Consider the following 19,134-nt stretch of genomic DNA (forward strand, 5'->3'; position numbering starts at 1 on the left):
AAGAGTAGATCTTGTCAAAAAAATTTTTTTAAAAAAGCGTGAGGTTGTCAGAGCCATTTTGCAGTGTCCTGCTCCCTTTCAAGGACCCTCATAATGTTCCTGTGACGCTCCACCAAGTCACAGCTCAGGTCTCAGTAGATGGAGTAGCACCACCGCCCACCTCCAACCCCAGCACTCAGGAGGCAGAGGCAGGCAGATCTGAGTTTGAGGCCAGCCTGGTCTACAGAGCCAGTTCTAGGTCAGCCAGAGCTATACGGAGAAAACTGTCTTGAAAAATCCCTCCCAAAGAGGAGCAGCACCCAACCATACAGCCCACAGCTCTCAGCAAGCCTAACGTGACTTCCTGCCGGGGTATCCTGGGCCAGAGTAGGAAAGGAGCTCAGGGAGTTGCTGAGCTCCAGAACTGAACCCCTTCTCCACAGGTGATCACCTGTCAAACACCTTATCAAACACCACAAGGCAGGTTCTGAGTGGGACAAGGGTGTGGGCCTGGATAAAAAGGTCATCTAAGAATCTGAACCATCACTGCCTTGTGGACAAGTCTACAAGAGCTGAAAAGACGAAGATGTCTTTCTAATATTAAACAATTAGAAGAGTATTTCTGAGGTCATCTCAACTGTATCCCAAAACCCTTCCAAGTGCCAAAGAGTTTGCCTCTGAAGGGTCCCGGCCTGTCCTAACATCTTACAGCCTTATCAACAGGAATATTGTTTCTGAGATCAGAGGGGGGGAAAAAAGTCGAGCAGCACAGGCAAAAAATATATCTGCACTACGTTTCTGTCCTTGCCAAAAATATACACATCTTTTCTTTATTAAAAAAAAAAATCAACAAAAAACCCCAAAAACGAAACTCAAACATAAACACACCAAAATGCACACATGCAGAGACCCACAGACATGAGCAAGGGGAACTGGAACTGACCCTCAGTCCCAGCCAGTGCAACCGAAAGGGACACAGACTTCCGTGGCGGTGCTCTGTGTCCCACTCAACGTTTTTCATTACTGCCCTGGGCAGAAAGTCTCTGTCACCTATTACTACACCCTGGAAAATAGCTGGTGGGTGAAGGGACAGTTGTTAGCTTAAGTGGCTCTACTAGCTGGTGAAAGGACTCAAGAGGCAGGCTAGCTACTGCAGAGAGGGAGACTTCTGCGACAAAGAAGTGGCTCTTTACCCCTCCCCTAAGCTCTTGTGCCAGGACCATCAAACTAACAGTGGGGGAGGAGGCCCTGAGGGGGCCCTGAGATGGAGTGGGGTCCAGGGGAGAGAAGGTAGGATACTACCCTGATTCAGAGCCCCCAGCCCCTAAGAATTCTCCAATACTGGAGTACTGGTCTGTTTTTTTTTTCTTTTTTCTTTTTTTTTTAATAAGTTATCCGTTCATGCCCTGGGAAAGGACCAGAGTTAGTGAGGGGTCGAAGAGTACAAGAGCTAGGAGCTCCTGCTCCCGTACTGGCACTGCTCCTGTCCCTGCCCTTGGCTGCCCCAGGTCCAGAGGAAGAATTGACAGACAGGTTAAACAGACTGACCATCACTCACACACACACACACACTCACACTCTCTCTCTCTCTCTCACACACACACACTCACACACTCACGATCTGTGGAGTCAGGCAGCTCCCTCTCCCCACCCTCGGCACTCCTCAAGCCAATAGTGCAAAAAGGGGCAGGACACCAAGGACAGCAAGGGACATCCCCGCCCAGCCCCATCATGGGGCCCCAAGAGGTGCTATCCTGCCCTTCCTTAGCCCCCCACATCTGTAGGCTTTTCCAAGCTCAGCTTGTGACCCTCAGCGGGGAGGGGTGATAAGAAACAGTCAAAGGGAGCATCCCTTCTGCTGGGAAGAAACTGAAGGTCAGGTGGGACCAGCCCTTTTTCCGTAAGGAATTTCCACACAGGGATAGGCACGGGGCCCACCCTTCACCTTCCCCATTCAAGTGCTGATTGGTTTATGTGGTAGGTCCAACCCTCCAAGTCTTATGCCAAGACCTACTTTGCTCTTTGGGGGCCCCTAGGCATCAGCAGAGGATGGGGGCTCCTAGGCAGGCTAGGAGCCTGCCCTCCCCTGATCCTCTCTGAAGCAGCCAGTGCAGTGAGGGGGTAGGCCAGGTGGACGGGCTCCTCCAGTCTCTCTCCTCAGCACCTGGAACTCCAGGCACATACATATCCCTGCGGGTCACACAGGCTCTGGGCCCACTCTCCAGAGTCTGGGCCCAGGTGTCCACTCCAGGCAAGGACCCTCGAGCCAACTAGGGGTCAGGGGGGGCAGAGTAGAGTTAGCCTTTTTCCTGGCTGGCTGAGGCTCCTTTGTCAGCGGTCTGGAAAGACAGGAAGAAAGGCTTTAGTAGGGGTGGGGGAATCTTGATACCCGGTCCTGATAGGTTATGGGTTGGGTGTGGTGGTACTCAAGAGGCAAAGGCAGGAGGCTTTCTGTGAGTTCAAGACCAATCAAGGCTGGTGGGATACTGCCTCCAAAAACAAAAACAAACAAACAAAACTGTTTTGTGGGCAAGAGAGTCGGCTCACTGTCTGCTTTTCCAAGCCTGGACAAGGGTTCGAGTCCTAGCAGCTGAACTTTCAGAGCCTCAAAGGTAGAAAAGGCTGCTGAAGGAGAAGATGAGTTGGCTAGGCCACTGCCTAGGGCATAATCTGTGGGCTGAGGAGGTGTCTAGTATGTGCCAAAAGCTGGGTTCTTAGGCGCAGGCTGGCCCTCCAAGGAAGGCCTTTTCTTCTGTGCGCCCATGTAAGAGTCATCTTTCTCTAACTGCTGTACACAGAAACGTCCTTCCTAACTATTCCTCCCATAGAAGGCTGTTCTCTTTTTAAAAAAAGAATTTAAAACAAAACAAAAATATATATTTCTTTAGTGTATGTGCATGTGTGTACACACACGTGTGTGGACAGCAGAGCACAGTGTTCTGATCAGTTCTCTCTCTCCACATGGGTCACTGGGATGAAACTCAGGTCACCCGGCTTGGTAGCAAACACCTTTTCTTCTATTTTTTTTACACCCTGGGCCATCACCAGGCTGGATGGCTGTTTTCTGAGTAGTCCCTTTATTACTGGTACCTGCTCAGTTCCTCTAAGGGAACACCAATGGAAGCTGAGGTCCTGCTGTCTGCAGCAGGCTATCAGGTTGACCTATGGGTTCCCACCTCCCACTAGAAACATATCTGATGATGTTGCTATAACCATCCTCTTCTGCTTGTCCCATAGGAATATAGGAAGGCCCAGGTCCCTTACTCACCCCTCCTTTGGGGCCATTCCCACTGGCATCTGCCCCAGGCAGGCTGAGAAAGGGGTTGGTCTGAGCAGTGAGAACTGGAGGTCCGCCTGCTGCCGCCACCGCTGCAGCTGCAGCCGCTGCAGCCATGAGACTTGTATTGCTGCCCAGTGAAGGGGCCACCAGGGCTCCAGCAGGCAGCAGGGGTGGGGCTGATGCTGTGGGAAGCAGGCCAGGGGTGCCCGCGGACAGAAGAGGGGTGGAGCTTCCAGCCAGTAAACTGGCCATGGGCAGCTGGGAGCCCCCAGCCATCTGCAGCCTCTGCAGCTCCCGCTTCTGCTGAATCTGCTGGATCATCTGGTAGACCACAGTCTGGTGCTCCTGCAAGGAGGACAGCTTGTTTACTGGTAGTGGGCTCCTGCTGTCTCTCCCCAGGGCTGCCTGCCTTGCTAGACCAGGGCCCCTCACACTAGAACCACAAAGCCCAAGACAGGGAGACAATCAAGGTTCTGGGCCTCTGTTTCCCATCTGGACAAGAAAATGCAGACACAGGAGGTAGACACCTGTGAGCTGAGTACCTGGGCAAGTGCAGGCCGTGAGCATTTCTGGCCTTGCCCACTGTGTCAGTCCCTCGGTCCCTCAGACAACCACAATGTCATTCCAAATGGAAAAGCACTATACTGGGACGGCAATCTCCAAGTGCTCTCCCCATCCCCTCTCTCCTTCCAAGAAGTGGCTTGAAATATTTTAGAAAATAGGTTATGGGTTGGGTGTGGTGGTATTCAAGAGGCAAAGGCAGAGGCAGGAGGCTTTCTGTGAGTTCAAGACCAATCAAGGCTGGTGGGATACTGCCTCAAAAAATAAAAACAAAAACAAACAAAACTGTTTTGTGGGCAAGAGAGTTGGCTCACTGTCTGCTTTTCCAAGAGGACTAGGGTTCGAGTCCTAGCAGCTTTGAGGTAGCTTTCAACAGTCTGTAAGTCCAACCTGATCTACAGAGTGAGTTTCAGGACAGCCTGGGTTACATAGAAACATAGAAATCTCAAAAACAACAACACAAAACTAATAATACACAGCCGGGCGGTGGTGGTGCATGCCTTTAATCCCAGCACTTGGGAGGCAGAGGCAGGCGGATTTCTGAGTTCGAGAGTTTAAGGCTAGCCTGTCTACAGAGTGAGTTCCAGGACAGCCAGGGCAACACAGAGAAACCCCGTCTCGGAAAAACCAAACCAAAAAAAATTTGCATTTGTCTTTGCGCAGCATAAGACAGACCAAGGTGTTGACTGAACCTCCCCTGCTCAGACGCCTTCCCTTGGAGATTTGGAGCAAGGACTGCAAAGCTCAGTCACTGGACCTGCCATCTCTAAACTCTCACTGGGATGTGACCCAGGGCCCCAGGGCCTCACAAGACCCCTTGCCCAATGCCCAGGAGGCTCTGAAAACAGATTCATCTCCTAAATGCCCGAAGGTCCCCCAACAGGTTCAATCCCACCAGCTAGGACCCCTCCCTGGGGGCCTTCATTCTTAGAGGTAGGCAATTTGGGGAGGAGAGACAGCAGGGAGGGGGCACTCACTGGAGTCAGCTGTGGAGAGGCCAGGAGCTGCTGCAGCTGCTGCAGCTGCTGCTCTTGCTGCTGAAGGAGGTGTCTCTGCTGCTCTGTCAGGCTGAGGCAGGGATAACACAGATGAGGAGGTACAGAGCATACCCCACACCCAGGAGCTCCCAGACTCCCTCAGGCCCAGGCAGATGGACGGCCTATCTAGACCTACAGTAGGGCCATGGATAAGATCTTGTCCCCTGAACTGTATCTGGACACTCTGGGGAGTCCCTTAAGCCAACAGACTGCCAGGACTATAAATCCCATAGGGCCAGGGGATATTTTTTTCCTTTGGGGAATAAGGGGTGGGAGTGGGGGGGGAAATCCCTCCCAGATCCAGCCTCCCACTCCCTTCCCTAGGGCTGAACTTTCCCTCACCTGTTGAGACAACCTGGCAGCTGAAGCGTGGGGGCCCCGCCAGCCTGGCTCAAGCCTGCAGGGCTGGGAGCAGCAGCCCCATTCAACCCTCCCAGAAGCCCATTGAGGGGCAGGCTCCCGCTGCCTGCCAGCCCACCCAACAGCCCCTCAGCCATGGGCATGGCTCCCAGCCCCGCTGCTCCGGGCGCCCGGCCCAGCCCGTTCTGTGGCTGGGGTGGGAGTGGGGCAGGAGCCCCAGGCAGGCTCAAGGGCAGAGTGGCGGGGCTCTGCTGGAGCAGGGGCAGCGGCGGGGGCGTGCTGTGGAAGGAGAGTGATGAGCTGCTGCGGCTCGGGCAGCCTGAGTGTGGGTCCTGGGGAGGGAGGGGAAGGGACAGGTCAGAGGATGGAGGGCCAGTGCGACCCTCCTGGCCCTCAGCCCAGAATCCACCAGCATTTTTCCATAGCAACCCCACCCCCCCCAAGCCTCCAGACACCCTGGAGGAACAGCAAAACCCAGGGATAAAGGCTAGATCTGCACAGTATTCAGACGAGGTTTACCGAGCACCCCAGGAGGCCCAGCACCCTCAGTTCCTCAAGAGAACCAGGTCCAGGGTTAGGGCCCGACCAGAAGGACCGTCTTATTTCCACTTTATGGCTAAGCCATTGACTTTAATGGTTAAGGGGCACTACAGCCAAAAGCAATGGAATTCTCACACAAGTGAGGCTCAGGTTCAAATCTCATGCCCACTCCTCAGTGGCTTGGGTAGCCATGGGTTCAACATCTCTGCCTCAGTTATATCTTCATAATCTATGGGTGCCAGTGCTGTGCGTCCCACAAAGTCAGTGTAGAGCGTGAAGAAACTCATGCAAGTTCCAAGCTTGCAACTAGCGCTACTTTTATGATTAGGACTGCCCGAAGTCTCAGTAAGTGGCAGAGAAAAAACAAGGATTGCTCGATTCCAGTAATAACCACAACATAACAATAGCAACTGCTATTCCAGCCGCCACCAATTACACAGGGATTAGTTTGTGTGAGGCCCTGTAATAAACCCTCCACAACGCTTCTCCGCATTCCTTCCCCACCACTGCCCTCACGCTCCTTTAGCCTTTAACTGTGCTCATCCTTCTACTTCTCCTTCACGACCATTGGACGTTTCCCTGGGCTCAGCCTGTCCTTCACTGCTTGCTTAGTGAGCAGCCTATATTGAAAAGGTTCTCACTCATATTACTTATTTAAAATAATGAATACACAGATAACCAATTATTCCGTCAACTACTTCTTCACTGGCCAGCCTCCAACAGCTGCTGGACCAAAAGGACCGTCTCCAGCCCCCTTCCCTGTCCTCTCCTCAGGGAGCATACCTCGGAAGATGTGGACAGGGAGTTGTCCAGGCCAAGGCTGTTCTTTCCAGGCGGGCTCTTACTGGTGCTCAGCGTGTCACTGCTGCCAGCTAACGGAGGGAAGACAGGAGCTGCAATGGAGCCAGCTCAGGCTGACAGGCAGGAACTCCTCACCCTAGCCTGGACTGGATCCCCTCACCTTGAGGAAGCAGTCCATAGGGCCCAGGGACAGGGCCGTTAGTGACTGGCAGGGCAGCAGGCAGGGCAGGGAAGGGTACGGAGAGCTGTACATTAAGGATCTGTAGTCGCTCCTTCTTAGCTGTCAGGCTAAGGATTTGCTCCTGCAGCCGCTGGTTTTCCTTCTGCAGTGCATGCAGGGCCTTCAGCATCTCCACAACTTGAGAGAGAGGAGGAGCCTGGGGTTAGTGCATAATGCATCGAAGAGGCAGGGCCAGCATGAGGGGCAGGGTCTGGAGGGAAGAGGTGACCAAGATCTCGTATGAGAGGCTCCTCCTGATAGCGGTAAGGTGGGTCTGAGTTACACAAGTTTGCTATCTTAGGAGGGCCCTGATACTCCACAGGGATCCGGGGAGTAGGTGCAACCTGGGGTTTGGTTAAGATCTATGCCAGGAGGCCCTGAGAAACAGAAAGTGCCCAGAGCATCACTTAGGCTAGGCTAGAGATGACCCCGGCGCCCACCACTGGCAAGGCCAGTGAAGAGGCTTGAAGCCCTGGGGAAGGGTGGGGTGTGGCTGGGGCAGGCCTGCCATCCCTGTGCACCCCTGCTCACTGTTGACACCCGTCTCTCCGTCACCCTGCTTCTCCAACAGCTGCTCCATGTTGGTTGTTCCGGGGGCTGTGGAGTCTAACTGGCCACCCCCACAGGGCGCTGACGTCGTCTGGTCGAAGAGCGCAGGGAGGTTACTGATGGGAGACCTGGGTCCAGAGGAGAACCGAGCACCTAGCACCTAGCTCCAGAGGCTCATCTAGCACCCTGATTCCAGGCCCCCCCCACCTTCCACCAGGGCATCCCAATCCAGTCCCCACCCACTCCTCCCTCCTCCAAGGTTCACCCTCCCTCACATGGAAGAGAGACTCTCCTGGGGGGAGGTCCCGTGACACCGGAAGCTGCAGTCTTCTAGATCTGGCTCTTGGAAGGAGAAGGCAAGGATCAGGGGGGAAGGAGGACTCAGAGCCCTCCCCCACTCCCACCCCCGCCTGGAACAGGGTGCTGCTCCCAGGACCTCAGCACAGACCACCTTCTTCAGTAACCCCCTTGGCAAGGAGCTGAGCATGACACCCCACCTCAGGAAAGCTCTTCCCCTTGCCACTGGGTTCCTGCTACCTGCTTCCAGATCTTTCAGCTATAGAATCTGAGGTCAAGATAAACCCGGATAAACTGAAGGTGGGTGCTGGCTGGGTGACCTTGTGTAGGTAACCAGCCTCCACCCAGTGATTAAATGAGGATTAAAATAAGGCCATAAAGTGAAGTGTTTGGCTGGAGGGTTCACCAAGCATGAAGCAAGCCCTCAATCATTGTATTATCATAATTAGCTTTCTTTTGACTTTTTATACTCATAAACTCAGATGAGAAAAACTGTTGGCCACAGAACCCTGGTTCTGGGCTACAGAAAACCTTGATGTTACCCAACTGGGTCCTGAAACTAAAGTCAGATTTGCTTTCTTTGAAAAGTTTACCTGAACTGGCAGCCTGCAGCTAAGCCCTCCACTTGGGCTGACAGGCTGGGTATCTGTTGGGCTCTCAGACTGAGTAGCCTCTAGGGAGATGGCAGGGGAGTGCCTCCCACCCCTAACTCCTAAATACCCAGACAGCAGAGCCCAGCTGCCAAGACCTGTGACCCCAACTACAACTGTACAGCAAGAGCTGGGGGGGGGGTTACATTGGGCTAGGACCTGATTGGAGTGGCACTGCCATGCCTGCCCCCGTCCCCAGTACTGGTTCTCCGATAAAGTGCCTCATGGTTTGTAGTATGTGAAGTAAACTCAGAGGGAGGGCCTCATGGTTTCTACAGCAGCATCCTTCAGAACGGGAACAGGAGCGGGGCGAGCATACCTGTGTGGCTGCTCTCCGCTTGGGTGAGGAGGGGGTTGACAGTGCCCATGGGGGTTCCAAAGATGTGGGATGAAGGGAGGCTGAAGGTTGAGCCAGCCAGAGAAAAGACCTGTTGGGAGGAGCAAACAAGCCTCGTGGTTGCTTTCATGCTCTCACAGCTGAACACAGTTGTACTGTGTGGTAGGGAACAGGGAACAGCCGGAGAAGACAGGACATGGACCACAGAGGAGTTCTGTCCACATCCTACCTAGGAAAGGAGTCAGGAACAGGGTCTCACCTGAGTGGTGGAGATGGAAGCACAAGAGGACGGGAGGGTGCTGGTGAATGGGGACCGGCTGAGGCGGGGCAAGGCTGAGGTCCCTGTGGGCCCCAGCAGGCTGGAAGAGAGTGGGGTGCTGCAGACAGCCCGCAGCATCCCTCCGCCATGAGAGATGGGGTCTTTATTACTGGTATAGATGCCTAAAGGTACAAAGACACAGAGGAAAACCTAAGGTCACCTTCTACCCCAGAATCCTCCAGTCAAAGGTAAAGGCGGCCCCTCCTCATAGAACATAGCATGCCTGGGGTTCTATATATTCTACTACTCTGCCTCAGTCTGGGAAATTCTTAGCTTTTCTTAGTCCTCTATCAGAACCTTGTAAGTTCTGCCAGTGTCCAGCCCAGCCTCTTCATGCAGGAGACATTTACAGTGACGTCTTAGAGGTAACAACCACTGCCATCCTGCCTGTTGGTAGTTTCCACATAACCCTCTTTCCTCTTTATGCCCCTACCCTCTCACAGGACTGGCTGTACTTGGAGATGTTGTTTAGCTACAGGGAACACTAACCTGCCCCCAGCAGAGGTGACTCCAGGCTCAAGCTGGGCAAGCTTCCTGAAGGCCCAAAGGTGCGGGAGGCCAGACCCCCCAGGCCAGAGCTGACCAGGGAACCCCCAGAGAAAGGTGAAGCTGCAGTGGCAGTATAGCCAGCCAGCTGAGCGGCAGGGAGGGAGGCAGTCGGGCCTGTAGCGCCCTCCTTGCCTCGGCTACCCTTGGGTCGGCCTGGTCCATGTCGGCTTCTCTTGCTGGCTTTGTGTTTCTTCTCTTTCAGGGTCGTCTCAGGGGCCTCCTCAGCAGGTCCAAGGGTGGCACTCAGCGCAGGCATCCGTTTATGGGTGCCTGCTGAGGCTCCGGCCCCCGAAACATGGGAAGACTTATAGTCTCCAGGTGAAGGGGCTCGGGCCCGGCTGGAGCTGGAGGTGGTGGTCGTGAAGCGCATGACAGGCCCAAAGCCAGAGAAGACAACTTTCTGTTCAAAGAGGTCAGCTTTGGGGGGCTCAGGGATCGTGGGCGAGGGAGGGGCTGGTGGAGTGGGAGCTGTGGGCTTGGAATACTTGTCTTCCTCGGGCTGCTCCAGCTTGGGAAATGCTGCAAAGTCAGGAGAGCTCTGCAGAGATGAGCCTGCAGCAAAGGAAGAGTCTTACTGCTGAACCATCTCCCTTCTTCCCCACCAGCATGAGACCTAGGTAGGACATGCAGCCTGGTGTCCCAGCCACCTTTGTCCTAGGATGACAGTCCCTTCTGGAAACCTGGAGGAAGGTGACTCCCACCCTTGAGCGAACCGAGCAAAATTACTGTGACATTAGCACAGGTTCTTATGCCTTAGCACAGGCTGGCCTCAAATTCAGGTAATTCTGCAGCTCCCAAATGCTGGGATTCGGGCCTCTGTGCCTAGAACTAATATTAGTGCTTTTTTCAAATGGCCCCTTTGACAGCATTTTGGGGATGCTACTTTGGGGTTAGAGGGGTGGGCCCTGTAAGGAAAGTGAGCGCTGGTTTAAGAGGGAAAGGGAGGGGGCTGGAGAGACAGCCCAACAGTTAAAACAGCACTGGTTGCCCTTCCACAGGACCTGAGATCAATTCCTAGCACTCACATGGTGGCCCACAGGCATCTGCAATGGGTTCCAATATGACCATCTATGACAGGGCCTGATGCCCTCTTCTGGTGTGCAAAGCACCCATATAAATAAGAGGAGGGTGGAGAATCTAGCTGGGGGGAGGGGTTCCCTGCCTTGTCACCCCACACCAGTTTGTACAAACAAAGGAGAAATGCATGCAAACCACCAGGCACAGACCCTTGCCACAACAGCACAGATCAAGGGGCTCCCGCTCTCCGCCTCCTCTAGGACACCCAAACTCACCTGCAGGCTGAAAAGGCCCCCCAGAGGAGGAGGAGGAGGAAGAAGAGGAGGAAGAGGAGGAGGCAGAGGTAAAACTGCTCACACCTTTCCCACTGCTCAGCTTCTTGCCCTTATGACTCAGGCTATGGCTGGAAGACTTTCTCCCCTTTGAGTCCCTGCTGCTCTCAGAGGTCTCCTGAGTGCTGGCCTCATGGTGGGAGGAAGTAGTAGCTGAGGAGACCTAAGACAGAGACAAGAGGCTCAGCATCAGCTGCACAGTCGGGGTCAGCCTGACTCAGGAGTGAAGGCACGCTTGACCTGGGCTGGAGTCCTTCCTGCAGGACTTGAAGGCAAGGCGTCTGTGGGAAGCCCTAGAACACAGAAATGAGGAGGCAGCTACAGAATTCTAGGGAATGCCCTAAACTCAAAGTCTCTCTCTCTGCCCCATGACCCAACAGAGAGACCAGTCCACAATCTGCACTGGCCTAGGACCCTTCAGTGGTTACCATTCACAAGCCACATGGCTGTAGCCCATCTCTGACCACTGCAAGCTCTTGCTGGATATTTGGGCCTACACGCAAACCCTCCAACGGGCAGTCAGTCTTTGCTCAGCCAACGTCCAGCTAGGAAGTTCCCACTCCAGGAAGCCTCCACACCTAGGCGAGTGACTCATTTTGTCTTCCTCTCAGGCCACTGGGAGCCATGCCTGCAGGACAGCAGTGGCCATACTGCCCTGGAGTGAAGGATGTTGCCCTGTGTCTGAGGTGCAATACTGGGAGAGGAGGGTGTCTGCAGGGATGGGAGGGGCCCAGCTGTGAGCCCAGAAGCCTCTGGACCTAGCTCAGCGGCATCGTTGTGTGTTCCTGGGAATCAGGAGCAGCTCTGTGCCAGAGACATGGGTGGGGTTCAGTACACAAGGAGGCTGATGCTGGCTGCTACTAGACCTAGCAGGAACAGTTTTGTGTGCTAAGTAAGCACACAGCCTTTCAAGGCAGACTACGCTGGTTCAGAACCTCACCATTTAGTATTACATTGTGCTTTCAGACAAATTATACAACTTCTCTGGGCCTCTGCTTCACTTACGGGGAAGTGATAAGCTATCTACCACACTGGGATATTCTGAGGAATAAATTAAGGCCTCCCCATGTGTCCCTTCTCTTGGTTCCGAAGACAGTCTGGCCTTTGTGTACATGTGCCTTAAGTACCAGGGAAGATGGGTGGATATCAGGTATTCAAATTGTGCTCAAGGAACAAATGAGGGGGAAGTCTGAGCCACTCCATTACTGCTGCCCCTCCCTGGGTGGAGCCCTAGTCTCTGTCTTCCTTTGTTCTTCTCAGCAGCTGGAGTTCTGAAGGGAGCCAGATGTGGTTCAGAAGCCATGAAGGAGAGGAGCTGGGGGAAGGGGAGCTTAAATGTTGGGATGCTTGTGGGGGATAGGCAAAGCTTGTCCAGGGTTGCCCAATTAGTAGGAGACATTCCAAGTCTTTCTACCAGTCTGTAGGCTCCTGGAAAGGTCGGGCCAGCTTCCCAGGTGAGCTCAGGGAAGCAAGGCGGGAGGGGAGAGTTACTGGGGCAGTTGCCACAGCAACATCACCCTGGAAACCTGATACCTGAGCCTCCTGCTAAGATGCCCAGTGCCCTGCCAACCACGTGAGGGAGTGGAGGTGACTGTCAGTAATGGGACAGGAGGGAGTGCTTTCTCCAGCCCCCAGAGCTTGCCCCAGAGACGCTTGCTAATCTGCTCAGGCTTGGATTATCACTCACTGGCCTAGGGTAGGGCCTGCCTGTAGTTCATTCAGATGCTACCCATCACTGGAGCTGAGCCTGCTGAGAAAGGTGGTGTGGCCAGAAGCCTGGTCCCACCTCCACTCCCACCGGCTTGAAATTGGATCTAGATTGTCTCCTGGTGGTAGGAGTGTGGTAGAAATTCACCAATCCTGCAGGGTGGGGCCCTCAGAAGCTCAAGGACCATACTTTTGCTCTTAGAAGAAAAGATTCCTAACGCTGACCCTTTGCCTGGGCAAAGATGCCCATATGGTAGCTAGGGAGCAGAAAGGCACCCCACATCGCCCTCAAGAATGTCGAGGCTTGCTGGGCAGAGTGGACTCTCTGTGAGCTCAGCCGGGTGGTGGCAGCAGAGGTGAGTTAACCATGAGCTGTGAGAGGGTGCCCAAGCAGGCTACTGCTCACCGTAACCCTTCAGACCGCACGCTTCCTCACCCCCAGACCAGCACCCCCTACATCCCAAGTATCAGCAGTGATACCTTATCAGCAGTGGGAACCACAGGCGGGGCAAGGATGCTGGGGGGGGACTCAGGCCGCTTCTTGTGCTTCTGTTTAAGGCGTTCTTTGTCCTTTCGACTCTGGGGGAGGGAAACATGACCAGATACTGATACAGGGGTTGTTCAAAGGAGGTCAACCGTGACACGTGGGTGTGGAGCTCTGAACCCCTCTTAGGAATGGGGCTTAGAGAGTCCTCTCTGTCTATAGAGGGATGGAAAACTCCAGCTGGACAGGAGCAGCTCAGACAAGATCCTCTGAGAGCCAAGAGCCCCTCCCCCATCCTCCCTCCTGCTAAAAATAGCCTGTCCCATTATCGTGCCAGTGACAGAGCGAGACACACACACATACACACACACACACACACACACACGAGCAGACACTCACAAGAGGGTCCCTCCTGGAATGCAAGCTGAACACAAGTGGGCACTCTTTGGGATGGGGCACAAGGAGACAAACTAGAGATGTGTAGGGACATGTAGGGACACTGCAGTGTCATGAGGAAAACTGGAAAATACAGACAGGTCCCAATCTCCACACCTCACGCTGTGCTTCCCAAGCTCCCTCTCCAACCTCAGTGGCCTCAGGAGGCTGAGGCACCTGGTGCTAGTCTCTGAAAAGAGGTGTGTGAGAGAGCGAGCCTTCACCTTCTTCTGGCCCTTCTCATGGTGGGTAGGGTGCTTCTCCTGCTGGGTGGATGGTGAGGCTGACCGGCTTCGCCTGCCGCTAAGGAAGCTGTTGCTGCTGCCTCCCCCTGTGCCACCTCCACCACCACTGGTACCACTGCTGCCGCTGCCTCCTCCTCCGCTGCCACCTCCTCCTGCTCCTCCTCCTCCCCCGCTGGAGTGCCGGGATGTCTTCTGGGGGAAGAGATTGAGAGGAATTGCCTTTCTTTCACGAGCTTAGGGAGGGTTCCTGAAGGTCGCATGATCCTAGAAGCAGCTCCCCTGCTGCTGCAGGCCACCCGTGTCTACCACGGTACTCACTCAGCCTAGATATCCTAGAGCTTCCCCAGCTGTCTTAACCAATGCAGAGGCTCAGAAGAGGTGAGGACCCGAACAAGGTGCAGTGGGGTTGGGGGCTCTCGATCCACTCCGACCTCATCAAGCTCTGGATCGTCTCTCCCCTGTCTCTTTCACATCTGGACACCCATCGAGACAGCCTCAGCCTAAACCCTCCACCTGCCCCTGCCACCTGCCTGGGGACTCCCACCCAATCTGTCTCCGCTTGGTGTCACCCACAAATGTAACGAACAACTGCCCTTGTCCTAAGTCACTCTGAGACTCTAAAAGCTTGGAAACCAGATAATTTATGAGCAACCCAGGAGACCAAGAAGGGAACTAACTATTGATGGTTACGGCACAGCAACAGGCACAGACCAGGACGCTCTGGGGAGCACCCCTCCCCACCTCATGGTAGCTACAGCCTGGATCTGAGCTCACATTCATCTCTCTGGCCACTCTCAGGCTCCTCAGCCAGGTCCACCTAGGGTGACTCCAACATCAGCCTCTGTCACCCACCCCCATCCTCCCAGCTGGCAACCCAGCTCCATGGTTGCCTGCCAGGGTAATCTGCCTGAAACTCAAATCTGATCGTGTTACTCTCTGGCTTAGGAGCTCTTCAAGTTGTGGCCTGGGGCAGAGAGTCCTGCCTGCACCCTTCCTCTGCAGATCATCCCAGTATGAGGACTGTCCAAGTCTGCTTAGCCACGAGACCCTTGGACTGAATGAAGCGCATTCCCCTGCCTCAAACTCATTCCATGTCTGGTCCCAAACAGCCTCCCTTGCAGCCACCAACACAGGCTCCTTTCCACCTTCCTGAGAAACTTTCTGATCAAACTTGGCCTGAATCCCACTCATCAGCTATGAAGCAAGCTATCTAACCTTAGGGAACCTTACTTTACATATCTGTGAAATGGGAGGCATGCAGCATACTTGTGGCTGAGGGAGGACCACACATGTCACGAAATGTGGCAGAAACTGTCCCAGTAAGAGCATATCTTATTTAGACCCTAGACTGTCAGACATGGGGCGGGGAGCATCTCCCAGCCTGGAACGCTTTAGGCGGGCGGGCGGGCGGGCCTCACCATCTTGCTGAAGTGGTATTTGCAGTAGCCGCAGTACTTGACGTTGTCTACCTCGAGAACTTCTTCCTCACACAGCAGGCCTGCCATCTGGGCACTGAGAAGACGTGGGTCAGAAGGGTGTAGCCACAAACCACGGCAACCCCCACCTCCTTCCGCCTGGACCCAAGACCTAAGCACGGTACTGCTGCCATCTCCCAGGAGACAGCAGTGTGGCTGCTCCCACTCAGCAGACACCGTCCACCTCACAGCAGTCGGGCACAGGAGTCTCACCAGGTAACGTGGAAAGCTTGTCTGCATCCATGGCGGTTACAGGTCATGCAGGCTCCAGAGGCGGCTTTGCTTTCCCGACCCTGTTCCTCACAGATGTAACAGGTCTGTGGGGCACAGCACAATTGACCCCTCCTCAGCGCAGAGAACCCCACCTCTCCTGCTGAGGGATCCTTTGGCCTGTTCTCAATTCCATCCTGCACCCCACCACCCACATCAGTAACATCCAATAGAATTTTCTTCAGGGAGAGAAAGGCTCTCTAACCTGTACAATCTAAGTCAGCAACCACTAGTCACAGGACTGGCAAGCACTTGAAACGCAGCCGGTGAGGCTAAGGAAATGAATTCTAAGTATTCAATTTAAAGGCTTATCTCTTTTTATCTTATATGTATATCTAGCTGTATGTACGTACGTATGTACAGACATATGTATACCACTTTGTGTGCCTGGTGCCCTTAATAGCCAGAAGAGGGCACCAGACTGATTCCCTGGAATTGGATAGAAACACGATTTGTTTTTTGTTTTTTTTTGGTTTGGTTTTTTGAAACAGGGTTTCTCTGTTTAGCCCTGGCTGTCCTGGAACTCACTCTGTAGACTAGGTTGGCCTCGAACTCAGAAATCCGCCTGCCTCTGCCTCCCAAGTGCTGGGATTAAAGGCGTGTGCCACCACCGCCCGGCTAGAAACATGATTTCGAGCTGTGACAGGAACTGAACCTGGATTCTCTGTGAGAGCAGCAAATGGTCTTAACCACCAAGCCATCTACCTCCTCAGTACTCAATTTAATTTCCACATCCACAGGAAATCAGACAACACACTCCTTGGTAAGGTCTGAGAGGCCCTGATGTGCCCACTGCCCCACTTGCTGGGATGTGCATACACTGTGTCTTTTTCATAGAACCTGGAACTGGCCGACCATCCTCAAAGTCAATTCTTTCTCATGCCCCAGGTCTCAACCTAAACGTCTCCTTCCATGACCACCTTACACCCAAGCAAGCTTCACTGGGTGTCCTTCATCTCAAAGCTTGTTTATAATTGCCTTTATTAACAGCAAGCACTTGGGTACCTGCCATACTGTGCCTGTCATACATTAGAAACTTAGTAAAATGTGGCCTCTGAACACCCTCTGGCTGGGCCACTCTGAGGGAGCCTACAGAGTTACAGTACACAAGCATACACCTGTCTACGCACAGAAGGTAGTAGAGCTCAGTGGTTGGTGTCCATCCATCTCCTGAGTTCCCCAAGAGTACTAGAGGGCACAATGCTGGCACCCTGGACTGCTGGTCAGGAGGGAGGAGTTAGTGTGCTAACCTTGTTGAAGCGATCATGAGGCACGTACTGCAGGACGATGGGCTCCATGGTGAGCACGTTGGCGAACTGTACCTCGGGGATGTAGAGGGCGCACACCACATGGGCCCAGCCTGGGGCAGTGTGGGGACCGGCCTCAGCAGGACAGCAAGCACAAGACCCCCGCTCCCCCCAACACCAAGCTGTAGATGTCCCCTGTATCCACAACCTTCTTGTACCAATCAGAGCAGGGAAAACCAGCCTCCACCCCACATCTGCTGGGGGGCCTGGCTGACCTCAGCAGGCGTCCAAGGTCCCTCACCTCCACTGTCAGTCCTCTTCAATGCCCCATCCTTGTGTGGGCACAGCTCACACCTCTGCCAATTCAAGGAGCACAGGGGATTGGGGGGAGTCTGCTGAGCTGGACCCTCCCTGAACTCATCCAAAAGGCCCCAGGATGGCGTAAGATGGGGGGGAGGGTGAGGATGTAGAGCAAAGAGGCTTGGCCATGAGCATAACTGCTGAAGGTTGAGTAAGGAGAACTATTGTGGCCCCTCGACTTCCTACAGTCTTGAAAACCTTTCATAATAAAAAGTTACAGAATAGCACATGTATACCTCCCCCCCCAAAAAAAAAATCAAAGCCCCCAAGCCGGAGGTGAGGTGAGGCAGAGCGGAGTGCTAACCCCAGGGAGAGATGGGGCAGGTGATAGGTAGCAGGAAACAGGAAATCCTGAGTGACAAAGCTTAGTCCTGCCCCAGCCTCAGGGTACCCTATCAACTACAGGAGATGCTCAGGTGTGGGGGAAGAGGAAAAGGAGAGAGAGGCTGCACTCACCACCCTGGCTGCACGCTCCTGAGATTCACATTTCCTGCAGAACCAGGGTCCTGTTGGCACCTGGACGATGCCATAGCAAGCTAAGGGGAGGGAAAGAGAGTCACTGAGCAAAGCTGTCAGCCACTGTTTTTTCCCCAGAGTAACTGGGGGCGGGGAAGAGACCCAGCAGACTAAAACCAGTCCAGTAGGCGGGGCTGCTCCCACACCCGGGATCACTCTGTGAAACAGGACCACAAGAGGTGTCCAACAGAATAGAGGCAGCCTTCAATCACACAACCAAGCACTTCAAAGGGGCAAAAAGTCTGACCGAGTCCTTGACCTTAAACTTCCAGGGATCCTCAATTCTCACCCCACCTCCTACCCTTTTTCTGGACCTGTTTCCCTGGCCTCTGCCCTGACCAGTCCCTTAGGCACCAGAACAAGAAATAGTCATGATTGTAACACGTTTTGTTGTTATTGGGGGGGGGGGGTGCTTCTTAAAGGGCCAGTAAGGGATGAGGCAAGGAAGTCGGGGGTTCAAGGACCTCATCTTCTGCTTCTGTCACACGTACAGGTCAAAAGTCAAAACTGAGGGTAGGTGCCGTGCAGGTACCCAGAGGAGTGTGGCGGGAAAGGCCCGCAGCCACAGCATTAAGGGTTGTCTCAGGAAGGGTGGTGGTGGTGATTGCCTGTGCCAGACAGGCAGAGATGCCAGCCTGCGCCCTCGGCAAGATTCCTTAAGGAGTTAACTCCCGAACCATGTGCGGCAGGGGGAAACTCCAAACCTCCCTCTCCACCATTCCGGCCCCCTGTACAACCGCTCTCCCAGCCTCAGCTCTTCCCCGGAGGATTTCAGGATCCCTTCTCCCGTGGGACCCTTCTCCTCCCTTCCCAATTCCGCTCCTCCCAGTATCCGGAAGCGAAGGGGGATGACCCCCCCTTGACCTCTTCCTCTCGGAGCGGGAACCAAAATAAACCGGGAGGGAGGGGGGGGAGAGACCTCGCAGGTAAACATTCCCGGGACAGCCCTGACACCGGCGGTGCGGGGCTCAGGGAGTTCACTCCTTGCTCCCTGGACTCTCCCCCAAACTCCTTCAACTTGGGGTGGGGGGCGCGGGACTGAACAATAGGCAAGAAAACAATGCCTGACCCGGTCCTGGAGGACCAGGCTGGGGGGGGGGGGGAGAAGCCCACGCCGCCTTTCGCTTCAGGTGGGTGGGGGAGGGGCACGCGCCCCAGGAGGGCTCCGGAGGGCGCGGCCGAGGGCACCCTGTGCGCGCGCCGCCCCGGGGTCCCGCAGCCCCCCGCCGGCCGTCCCCCCCCCTTACCTTGGTGGACGGCCACGCTGCACGCGTGCCCATCGCAGTAGACCAGCGGGTTTTCGGCCCAGCCCCTCTCGTCCGAACATACGCAGCAGCCTCCTACCATCTCCTTCATACTCCCATGAGCTCCCTCCGGGGCTGGGGCTGGGGGCCGGCCGGCGGGGGTCGGGGGTCAGGGGGGGAGGGAGGGAGCGGGGGCCGCGCGCCTCCTCGCCCCCTCCTCCGCCGCCGTCGCCGCTTCTTTTCTTTGCCTCCTCCTTCCTCCTCCTCGGCGTCCTCCTCCTCCTCCTCCTCCTCCTCGCTCGCTCTGTCTGGCCGCCCCCCCC

At 54.8% G+C, this 19,134-nt stretch overlaps 1 protein-coding gene across 3 annotated transcripts; it reads right to left on the reverse strand.

Annotated features, from left to right (window-relative positions):
• Positions 1-1,307: 1,307 nt before the first annotated feature.
• Positions 1,308-18,971, reverse strand: Mllt6 (MLLT6, PHD finger containing). Of its 3 annotated transcripts, none has more exons than XM_028755035.1 (20): positions 18,815-18,971; positions 17,508-17,587; positions 16,993-17,047; positions 16,695-16,804; positions 15,388-15,491; positions 15,118-15,211; positions 13,679-13,888; positions 13,016-13,114; positions 10,772-10,991; positions 9,420-10,031; positions 8,871-9,052; positions 8,594-8,702; positions 7,603-7,669; positions 7,310-7,455; positions 6,719-6,916; positions 6,541-6,629; positions 5,200-5,549; positions 4,798-4,888; positions 3,248-3,604; positions 1,308-2,318 (listed from the first exon to the last, which is right to left on the reverse strand). In XM_028755035.1, exons 1-20 carry the CDS (start codon positions 18,921-18,923, stop codon positions 2,277-2,279), a joined length of 3,324 nt encoding a protein of 1,107 aa, XP_028610868.1. In that variant the 5' UTR covers positions 18,924-18,971; the 3' UTR covers positions 1,308-2,276. The 3 variants fall into 3 exon arrangements, with proteins under 3 accessions (XP_028610868.1, XP_028610867.1, XP_028610869.1); XM_028755034.1 differs by having other exon boundaries at positions 13,679-13,891; XM_028755036.1 differs by having other exon boundaries at positions 10,856-10,991; positions 13,679-13,891; positions 18,815-18,969.
• Positions 18,972-19,134: the final 163 nt, after the last annotated feature.

The sequence above is a fragment of the Grammomys surdaster genome, unplaced genomic scaffold (assembly GCF_004785775.1).
Source record: "Grammomys surdaster isolate TR1022 unplaced genomic scaffold, NIH_TR_1.0 126048, whole genome shotgun sequence".
Taxonomy (NCBI): Eukaryota; Metazoa; Chordata; class Mammalia; order Rodentia; family Muridae; genus Grammomys; species Grammomys surdaster.